The 11,292-nt window shown below is 45.2% G+C and overlaps 1 protein-coding gene across 2 annotated transcripts in view; it reads right to left on the bottom strand.

Moving 5' to 3' along the window:
• Positions 1–6,036: 6,036 nt before the first annotated feature.
• Positions 6,037–11,292, bottom strand: part of atos (atos homolog atossa) — an 81,328-nt gene continuing 76,072 nt past the window's right edge. For both annotated transcript variants that reach the window (XM_076189178.1, XM_076189177.1), the window contains exon 10: positions 6,037–9,363. In XM_076189178.1, coding sequence (XP_076045293.1) covers positions 9,195–9,363 — 169 coding nt within the window. In that variant the 3' untranslated portion in view covers positions 6,037–9,194. The remainder of the gene's footprint in view (positions 9,364–11,292) is intronic.

Genomic DNA, 11,292 nt, shown 5'->3' with positions numbered 1-11,292 from the left:
ACTATAACCATTCTCTGAGCCAGGTATGAATTAAGCACAAGGTTTGTCAGGCAAGGAGAAGGAACTGTTCAGAGGGGTGGTTGAGGAGGGCCATTAAAGGTAAGGAGTACCTCAGGTTTGTATCAGGGAAAAATTAATTTTCCTGCGAAAATTACATTAGTTCCGAAGAATACAAACTCTTCGGTACTCCTTACAATAGGAGACTCGGACTTAGGAGGGAAGGAAGTTGTTATCTAGCCTGGGAAACCGCTGCAAGGAAAATCTAGTGTGCTAAGACTATGTTGACCAGACCCCTATACATTCCCCTCACTTTGAAGTGCACCCCTTTCTGTTCCCTGGAGTGGAGACAGACAGGTTATAATCACTTTTGTACCACTGAAGGGCTTGAATTGATTCCCTTGGAATGCTTGAGAGCCCGCGGGTGAGGTAAGGGAATGTAAGAGTATGAGAAGGGCTTTGGAAAGTTATCCCTGCAGTTGCCGAGCCAGAACCTGGATGAGTTGTCAGGGTCGGCTGTGTGCTCTTGAGGAGGGGTATATCATTTTCAGGACTTCTTGGGCGGCCACTATGGGGCCCAAAGATAAGTTCCCTAAAGATTCCCGCATAACTTCTTTGAGGTAAAAGGAAGGGAACGTATTCTGGCTCTTCCATATACCTGCTTGAAGAACCTGGTTGACTGACAGATTCTTTCTGATGACTAGGGAGGTCCCTACTGCCCTCAGGTCATGGGCAATCTGTGTGGTTCATGTCGCAGGCTCTGCGGATGACTTCCATTGTCCAGTAAGAAATGGAATTCTTAGTGATGGGCTACCTTTCGTAGAGATGAACCTCTTTAATTCTGGTCGAAGATGTTCGGTTCTCTTGAGGTAGGTCCGGATGGCTCGTACCGGGCATAGAACTGTTTCAGTCTATTCTCCCCCTGCAAATTCGTTTAAGGACGGAACACTAAAGGACCAGAATCTAGGGTCGGATTTGGTAGGATCTTGGTTTTTGGCAATGAATTGAGGCATGAAAGTGAAGGAGACCTCTTTCCATCCTTTGGAATGGGCGACTCTATAAGAGATGGCATGTAACTCCCCTACTCTCTTGGAAGATGCCAGGGCTAGCAGAAAAAACTGTCCTCTAGGTGAGGTCCTTCAGATGTGCCTCTCGGAGAGGTTCGTAAGGGGGACCCCTCAGAGAGTTCAGGACTAATGCCACATCCCGCGGAGGAGAACTGATTTCCCTGGGGTGGCATGATCTTTGAAGTGCCTGAAGAGCATGGAAATTTCCGGTGAAAGGGCTAGGACCATGCCCTTCAGAGAAAACACCTGATTTAGAGCTGCCCTATAGCCTTGTACTGCCGAGAGGGAGATCTTCTTGGACTTCCTGAGGAAGTGGAAGGAGGCGATCTCAGGAATGGTGGCTCGATCTGGGACTAACTTCCTGGAGTGGCACCATTTTGCAAAGGCATTGCATTTCCCTTGATAAAGGTTAGCTGAGGAAGAGCGAATAGGAGCGGACATGTCCTCTACCACTTCTCTGGGAAAACCCTTCTTTAGGAGGATCCGGACCATAGTCTGAACGCGTGAAGATTGAGTGCTGAAGGGTTCTTGTGCCAAGGCCCGTTGATGGGTGGATACAGAAGATCTGGTCTTCCCTGAAGGGCCAGAGGCTCTTCTACTGCTAGCTCGAGGGCGTCTGGAAACCATGGGGCTTCGGGCCACCAAGGAGCGATCAAAGTCATCCGAAGGTAGGATGCATGTCTTGCTCTCAGGAGTACCTTCTGGAGCAAGGGAAATGGTGGGAAAGCGTAGGAGTCCAGGTTGTCCCAACTTTGCAGAAGAGCGTCTTCTCCTGCTGCCAGAGGATCCGGGAAAGGGCTGAAATATATTGGGAGTTGGTGATTCCATCTCATTGCAAAAAGGTCCACTAGAGGGGAGCCCCATTTGCTGAGGATGAAGTTCGCTACCTCTCGATAGAGGGACCATTCTGTGTTGATTATCTGATTCTTCCTGCCGAGGTGGTCCGCCCAGACATTCCTCTTCCCCGGGATGTAGCGGGCTTTGAGTGACACCTGGAGATTCTTGGCTAGGTTGAGGATGCCCATCATCAGAAGGCATAGTTCCTGGGAGACTGTGCCCCCCTTGCTCGTTCAGGTAGGCTACTACCGAGGAATTGTCCGACATTATACCCACTACTTTTCCTGAGACTTGATCCTTGAAGTGACGGAGAGCCAGGAGTACTGCTTTCAACTCAAGCCAATTGATATGGGCTGTCCGCTCGACTGTGGACCAGGAACCGCTGATGTGATCGTCGTTGAGGTGGGCTCCCCAGCCCTCCTTGGAGGCATCGGAGAACAGGAGGACTTCGGGGGGAGATGGGCCGAGGGGTATCCCCATGAGAAGGTTGCATGGGCCTTCCACCAGAGAAGAGAATCCTTGACTTCTTCGGTGAGGGAGATGTGTTGTAGGGGTTCTCCCTCTTCCGGGGCCCACTGAGACTTGAGGAGCCACTGTAGCGGTCGCATTCTTTGTCTACTCCTGGGGATTATTTTCTCTATGGAGGCCATATGGCCCAGGAGGATTTGGCATTGTGTCGCCGTCAGGAACCTGGTCGATAGTGCCTGTGCAACTAGAGAAGCGAGATTCTGGATCCCCTTTTCTACTGGGAAGGACTCCATTAGGGAGGAGTCCAGGACCATACCCAGGTACGTGACTCTCTGTCTTGGTAAGAAATCTGACTTTTCCGGGTTGACTACTGTGCCCAATTTCAGGACAAAGGTTAGGACCATTCTCAGGTGTTCTTGGCATAGCTGGGCGGAATGTGCAAGGATCAGCCAGTTATCCAAGTAACGGAGTAGTTGAATTCCCCTGGAGTGGGACCACGCTGAAACGAGGTTGAACACACTGGAGAAGACTTGGGGTGCTGTGGAAAGTCCGAAGCAGAGGCAGGGGAAGTGGAAGGTGTTGCCCCTGTGGATGATTCTGAGGAATTTCCTGGAGGAGGGATGCACTGGTATGTGGAAATAGGCATCTTGGAGGTCCAGCGACACCATGAAGTCCCCTTCCCTGATAGACGCCCTTACGGACTCTGGGGTGTCCATTCGGAACTTCGTCAGGGAAAGGAACTTGTTGAGTGGAGACAAATAGATGACTGGTCTCCACACCCCTGTTGTCTTTTCTACTAGGAATAGCCTTGAGTAGAACCCTGGGTCCGGAGTCGAGACTTCCTCTAAAGCTCCTTTCTGGAGCAGAACGGAGGATTCCTCCGCTAGGGCCCGACCGCGAGCCGAGTCCGGGTGGAAGCTGCTGACTTGGATGGGATAGGGGGAGAGGTTTGGGACAGTGGGAAAGGGAAGACAATAGCCTGTCTTAATGACTTAGTAGGTCCAGTCTTCCGCCCCGGCCTCTTCCCATGCTCTCCAGTAGAGGGAGAGGGCTGGCGAATTCCTAGGATTCCTGTGGGGGAGTCCGGAGCCTCTATAATGTTTGCGTCTAGGATCTCTAGTCGTAAAGGGACGGGGCTTTCCTGTCTGCCTTTTCGACTTGGAGTGGAGGGGTAGGGAATCAGCATGCGGGTTAGAAGGGGGGCCCTCTTCAATGGAGCATAAATTTCTCTGAGGAGGGGATCACTGGGGTCTCCTAGGACGGTGTCTCTCCTGCGGGACTCAATGTTGGCCCAAGACGTTAAGAGGCAGGCCGCTTGATGCTTCAGAGCTCTGCTCGAGCTTTCCCATAGAGCCTGGAGGTTGCATTCCCCTTGGGGTTGCAGCCCGGGTAAAAACTCCCTTACTGAAGCCAAGATGCGTTCCAGCCAGGAGTGCACCGCGAGAGAGAGAGCCAGGCCCTGAACGAGGTCCCTGGATTATCTGCCGGAAAGGATGACGTTTCTTCTGAACAGTGAATCCACGTCCGCTTTGACAAGCTCTGGTAACCGAGCCGGGATCAAGGCTGCTTAAGGTTTGTCCCTGATGGGAAGTAGAAGCGTTTTTGCTGTTCCACTGGAACAGAGCGCCAGCGCGGTTTTTCGGTTGCCCGGTTTGTGAGTGCGTCGGAGGCCTGGTTCATGGCTCGTACCGTCTGTGTACTCCATGGGAGTTGGTTTTGTTGTTTGAGAATTGCCCGTCCTGAAGATTTCAGACTCGAACGTGACTTCCATTTCTTGTGGAAGGCTCAGTTGATTAGCTCTCCTAACTTTAGAGAGGATCTCTGAGCAGGAGGGTGTAACAACCATCGGGGATTCCGACTGGGAATCCTGCGAAGTTTGGTAACTTGCCCTCTCATCCCCGGCGCTGTGGACGTCGTCGCCGTCGTAGCTGGCGCCTGTCCGGTCAGCGAGAAACACCGCGTCTGCAACCTCGTCCCTGATCTCTGTCCTCGTGAGCAAAGGGCATGGAAAGGTCACCGTTGATCACCCGGCTCTTCCTACGGTGGGTGTTATGCGTACTGCGGGATTCCTGAGTAGAAGAGACTAAGGGGCTCTTTGTCTTTGAACCCGGGTTCTTTGTCTGTGCCGGCGTCGAGTTTCCGGGATGGGTCGGGGGCAAGCCGCAAGCGACCACATCCGGGAAAAATGTCATACAGGAGCGGTAGCTAGAGGTGGCCTGAGGCGCATGTCCGTCTACGCTAACCGTCCTGGTTGAAGGAAGAGAGGACAACTTGGCCTGAGAATGAACTCGAAGTGGACGTTGTACCACCTTCCTGGCTACTACGCTTTGGAGGGACCGTCGAGTATCCGGGATGGGTCGAGGGCAAGCCGCAAGCGACCTCATCCGGGAAAAATCTCATACAGGAACGGTAGCTAGAGGTGGCCTGAGGCGCATGTCCGTCTACGCTAACCGTCCTGGTTGAAGGAATAGAGGACAACTTAGCCTGAGAATGACTCGAGGTGGACGTTGTACCACTTTCCTAGCTACTACGCTTTGGAGGGACCGTCGAGTTTCCGGGATGGGTCGAGGGCAAGCCGCAAGCGACCTCATCCGGGAAAAATCTCGTACAGGAACGGTAGCTAGAGGTGGCCTGAGGCGCATGTCCATCTACGTTAACCGTCCTGGTTAAAGGAATAAAGGACAACTTGGCTTGAGAATGACTCGAGGTGGACGTTGTACCACTTTCCTGTCTACTACGCCGTGGAGGAGGGAGAGAATTGCTCGTCTCCTCTGAAGCCGTAGTCTGCCTTCTCTTGTTTTTGGGGGGTGAAGAGGGAAGCCATTTTCTATGCTTGCGCACCTTTTCCTCTGCATGTGCTTTCCTGTGAACATGAAAGTACACGGAACACTGATTATCATCTCACTGAATGCACGTCTCACACGGGGATGAAGGTGAACACTTAAGAGCTATACACTTGAAACACCAAATGTGAGGGTCCACTTGGGCTGGCGGTAAGGGGGTGAGACAAAGGTATCTCCCTTCGGCGAAGGCACACAACCCATCTTGAACAACAACAATACTGGAACCAGATTCCATACTTACAGTGAAGGGTAGGATACCCGGTGGCGGTTAAGGGAATAATACAGGAAAGGGAGAAGCACTTAATAAATTCCAGGACACAGGAAATTGAAGGACGACGAACTCCTTAGCGTCCTGGGAGTGAGCTGGCGACAATCGAAGCGGGTTGCTTGATTTTCGGCACATACGTAAACATAGAACCGTTGAGTAATTAACGGTTCGCTGCCGCGCTAATAATGGAGTTTGACTGAGAATCGGCCCATTAAGGGGGAAACCGATAAAAACTAAACATGTATAGTAGAGAGATGTTAACGCGGTCACTACTGCGAAGAGAATGGTTATAGTGTGCGATACTTGTGGTGGAGGGCAAGCCCCCCCCCCCTTGCCCCAATGGGGCCCCTTACTGAGGATAAGCGTTGCCCAGACCCACAGAGTGAGGATTTTAATTTCGCAGTAGAAATATTCGCACTACGCAAAAGTATCCTATTGTAAGGAGTACCGAAGAGTTTGTATTCTTCGGAACAATATGTTTTTACTCTTCTCAAAATTATGTCATACTCCAACCCTATTAGAAAAAAAAAAATGGGTACAAAAGAAAACACAAAAATAGTATAAAGTATCACGTTTAATATATATGATAATGTACCTTACAACTCTAAATCACTGATATTTTAATAGTTTACCAGCTGTTCATGATAAAATGGCTCAATGACAATTACCTGTCAACAGGGTAAACCAAAGTCATTAGCTATAACTAACTGAAGAAAGACATTGTGATTGAGTGAACTATACTCAAAGCAACTACTGAAGTGCCAATAATCATTTTTGAAAATGCAATAACTGATAACAATTTCAGAAAACAAATTACTTAAATGGAAAGAATACAGTTTCAAAATTAAGGGGAAATTGGTTGTGTTACCTGCCACTACTTTGTCAACAATTGAAGGTAGGCAGGAGCAGCGATAGGACCGAGCGGCAACATACTCCTCTCAGTGGGCTTCAGCTAATGACAGCAGCCAAGCAGGGGATTGCACCTTGAATTAATTATAAGCCTCCATAACATGGACATTCCCCACTGGCTGCAATCAATGACATCCACCTTCTCTTCATTTTCATTCTATTAAAGCTACGATAGATTGGGGCGCCTCAATGAGTTACCTGAATTGTGTTGGCATCTTAAAGCTTACATTAAGAAATGCTTCCAATACATCTTATCACATACTGATATACCTCAACCTTTTTTTGTTTTTTCATATTTATGATGCCTTTGCATAATATAAATCATAGTTTCTATCATGACAATCAAAGAGGAAAAACCCCTTAGTGGAAGAGCATAAAGCATATAGATTTCAGTAAAGATATGTACATCCGCCATTCTGACAGTCTCTAATGCAATAGTTCGATGCCAAGCATAAAATAAATAGACTTTGTTTAGATCCTGTTTTCAGGATAAAACATAAGGCACTGAAATCTAGGAAACCAGATTTCAACACAAGATCAATCAGAAACTTCTGTATCTGCTACTCTGCCCTGTTCTTTTTCAATCATGATAAATGAAGACATTCATTCAGCACAAATATCTTCATGGATCTGGTTTCAAACCCTTACAAGGGGAGAGTTATATCTCCTGTCTATATTTGTCTCTTAAGTCTTGGCAGTTGTGAAGCCAATCTCACTTAATGCAATCCCTTGCACCTCCTACATCAGCTTAAAAATTTGAACCTTTAAAGAAATGCACATTCCTGCACCTTAAAATAACACCTTTCCCCATTATGAGAATTCAATTCTGAATTGGTCTATTTCAACATTTTACTGTTTCCATGATGTACATTTCCAAAGAATGCTACAAAAACCTGCTATAAACAGTTATTTTCTATCATTTAAATCAGTGGTAGGTCATTGTATTCTGCACTGCAGCATTCATAAGTGTTCTCCACAAATTTATACCAATTCAAAAGTCAAGTACATTTCATAGAAATATATTCTGGTAAATCATGAACTCTTCCACACGTGATCAAAATTCAAATGATTTTCTCTCACAAGAACTATTTTACCTGTGAGCAAAATTCAATTGAAATTATCACATGGCTGTGTGTATAATTCTAAATGTGAAAAATGGCACATACTGTCTTCCATGCACTGAGGGTGAAGGAAAGAAAACTAGCAATTGTCCAGAAGGTTGAGGAGGTGGAGAAGGGCACTGCAGAACCTACCAGAAGTTACTCGTTGCTTCCTTTAGAAATCTAGCAGTGGCAATTGAGCCAATGAATAATGCCATGGACATTCACAACAAATCAGATTTTGACTAGGCATTAACAATGAAACATTTGCAAGAGTCAAGAATAAGGTACATATTAGGCCATCATTAGGCTGGTTTACTTAGTGCTGACCATATATTTATGTCCAAAATAAAGAGCATAATCAGAATCAACAGCTCTAAAAAATTAGCATACAATAAATGAACAAAAACTATCACTAACTTTGGCTATTTATATAAAATATACATCTCAACAACATTGGGATATTTGATTCATACAATGGAGTTTGGAAATCTATATCCATCTACAATACAACCAATCCATTTGTGGGTTTAATATTTGACATTAGAGATGTTACCTGAGAAAGTTGAAAATTTATTTATGTCAATAACTTATTTTGGAAGTGGAAATATTATGAATTACCAACAATTTCAATTTAATCTTTCGGTTATCAATATGAAAACAGAAAAAGTGGCCTCGTCATGGTGTACCAATTATGGAGAATAGGAATACTTTAATATTTGTGTGAATTCAACAGTTCAATAAATGTGCCACCAAAGCTGCATACAGGTAACAAGAGAAAGTAGAAAGCCAAGTAGAACTTGTTCTTTAGAAAAAGTGTGTGCATGGTGAAAGTAAAGATGTTAACAATACTTGACTTTTGATAGCTGCATATACCTACAGTTTCATGCTGTGAATGAAACTATGTATAATGTTCAATGATAGAATTTCTCTATCAACATCTCCTATGTCCCACCAACATATTTAGGACAAACATGCTAAAATGACTTTGCTCCTTAACTGGTTCTTTAACCATAACTATTACCTCAGCAGCTATCTGGTTAACATGGATTTTTAGAATCTGGAAATTAAATTCTTTCTCAAGTTCCCACATCCAAAACTCTGGCAGCCCTTGGGCAGTAAATTGCATTCCCCCAGCAGCTATTATACTCATCATACTCAAACCTTTATTACATCACTGATCCACATATTCAAAGAAAATTTCCTTCCAGCTATTCATGCTCTATGTTTACACATCACAGAACTACCATGCTACATGATTAACAAGCTGTTTACTTTTAAACCTGAGTGAGATTCCTTTCTGATAAAATTTATCAAGCTGCATAATGACAAAGTTCTTAAGTGTATATACCAGACATGTTAAGTTTCAAAAACAGTCTGATCTATACTACTGCACCAGAGCCAGTCCTATTCCATCCAAAATCTTTCAGATAACCATAAAGCAATTTAACACATGAACACAAACAAAAGCATATGCCTGCATGTATGCACACACACACACACACACACACACACACACACACACACACACACACACACACACAAATTATACAATACCTATGGGGGAAAAATGTGAATCATAAATTAACACACAAATGTTAACATGTATGCTGATGTAAATACATATACATTTCATTCACAAACAATAATAATTTGAGTTTTTACCATTCAACTTCATGCATTCAAACATACACTAGTGATTCCTTTATTTCCTTGGGGAAAACTTGGGGTTGACAGGTCCATGTGTGAAAGAGCGTAATTCATAAGGAGTGTTTGTCTTGTGCAGAGTGGCCGCATCAGCATCACTTTTGCGAAAAATTAGCATTCTCACATCTGTGTGGAGGTATATCTTGCCCGACTTCGAACTGGCAAACCTGAAATTCAAGTTTCAAAGTTAGCAAATGGTAACAAATCATGGAAAAGTTATAAATTTGTAAACATACGTGGTAGTCCAGGCAAATGGGTGGCCCTTTTTTCTTTATTCGTTTGATAATTATATTTATTTTATGATGATTTGCGAGTGCAAACACGAAATACTTAATGATTGTGTGACACACAGTGGAACCACTGTATACAGAAACATGATAAGTATGGCAGGCTTTTGTTAGGCCCTCCAGAGTTCCAGCACCTATAAAACCGGCACTGCACCCCTGCTCTGTGGTCCTCTTCAATAGAGAAATGGACCACAGACTGAGGTTGTAATATGCAGATCACCACTCAACAATGTTCATTTTCTCTGATAATGGATTTTACAGTTTGTACATGGTGGTATTCATGCTAAAGGAGATGGATCAACAGGAGTAATATGAGGTTTGGGGTGCCAGGATTATATAGTGTAGACATGATGTTGGGAAGAAGCTGTGGACTGTTGTCTATTGTATTAGTCAGTAGTTTCCATGTCATTAGCTGAAAGTGGTAAGGGAAGGAAGGCAGTTTCTACTTGTCAGCTCTGTGTGCGAAAAAAAATGTAAGAAATATAGTTGAAGCATAAAAAGCAATCTTGGGCCCAATCCTGAGAGTGTCAGACCCGCAGGGCTGCACCTCCTGATAGACTGATTTTGTCCTTGTTAATTTACCAGCACTTCTATACCTTAGAGGTCAAATCACACCAATATCATAGGTTATGAGGGATTCAGTCTATAATTAAGAGAAGTACCTTTACCCACATTTATCTTCAGCTTTCTTCTTTCAAACTCTCCCAAACTCTGTCACCAACTTCCTCAATCCCTCCTCTAATCCTGCAAAACAACTGCTGGCTCACCTCCCACTTTTCTCCATTTTCTTTAAACATCTCCAATCCCTGACCCACCACCCTTGCATTTACCTCTCGCACCACCCTATCCATGTATAAATTGAACAACCAGGGCAACATAACACATCCCTGACTAAGTCCCACCTTTACCTCGAACCACTCACTCTCTCCATTTCTAATCCTGACACATGCTCTACTACTCTCATAAAAACAAGAGTAGTAGAGCACGTGTGGGAAATTACTATCCCAAAATGGATAGTAGTTCTGCCATTGTCATGCAAAAAGTACTAGCATTGTGTAGAAGAGCAACCACAGGAGGCATGAATGGCAGAATTGGTGTCCTTCTGAGCCAGAGAGAGATCTAGGCCACTGCAGCAAGAATAATGGCAAAGAGGGAGCTGCAAGCACACAGGAGGCTGACATCCCAGACGCCCTCAGCCTGTTGGTACCATAGTGCCACAACATATGAAAGGCCCCCTGGAGTACAACTCTCCAGGGCCCAGGAAGTTGTCCTTCACTGCCTCCAGCTAAGATACTGGTGCTTTTGAGAGGTGAATGGACATCCAGAGGAATGCCAACACTGTGGAGCAGCAGGAGCCAACACACTGAGCCATTACGTGGCTGTCTGCTCAGTGACCAGATTCTTCCATGCAGGACCCTGGACCTTGGCAGAGGGACTAATACAGAGACTGACAAGGATGCTCAACTCGTATCAACTGGGATGTCTCCTTCATGTGCCACCCCCCAGATGATAAGGACTGGTTTTGTATACCCGAGTTCATTTGCACATATTGATATATGGGGACAATGCATCTGGAAACAACTTACACCCAAGGACTAATACCTCCTCCTTTCAGCTTAGGTACCTGTGAAGGACGACTTGGATCAAATGGATAGGACGCAACAGACACTGAGAAGCCAAACTTTGCTGACAAGATTGAGAAGGACCACAAGGACCATGCAGCACACAAGGAGTCAACAGAAAAATACTTTATCATATGTAATAATATCATACATGATCTAGGTAATATTGTAAAAGACTTCTGTCTCA

This window comes from Oratosquilla oratoria, chromosome 8 (assembly GCF_046742065.1).
Source record: "Oratosquilla oratoria isolate Oo_2021 chromosome 8, ASM4674206v1, whole genome shotgun sequence".
Taxonomy (NCBI): Eukaryota; Metazoa; Arthropoda; class Malacostraca; order Stomatopoda; family Squillidae; genus Oratosquilla; species Oratosquilla oratoria.
This window is presented reverse-complemented; position numbering and strand designations above follow the sequence as displayed.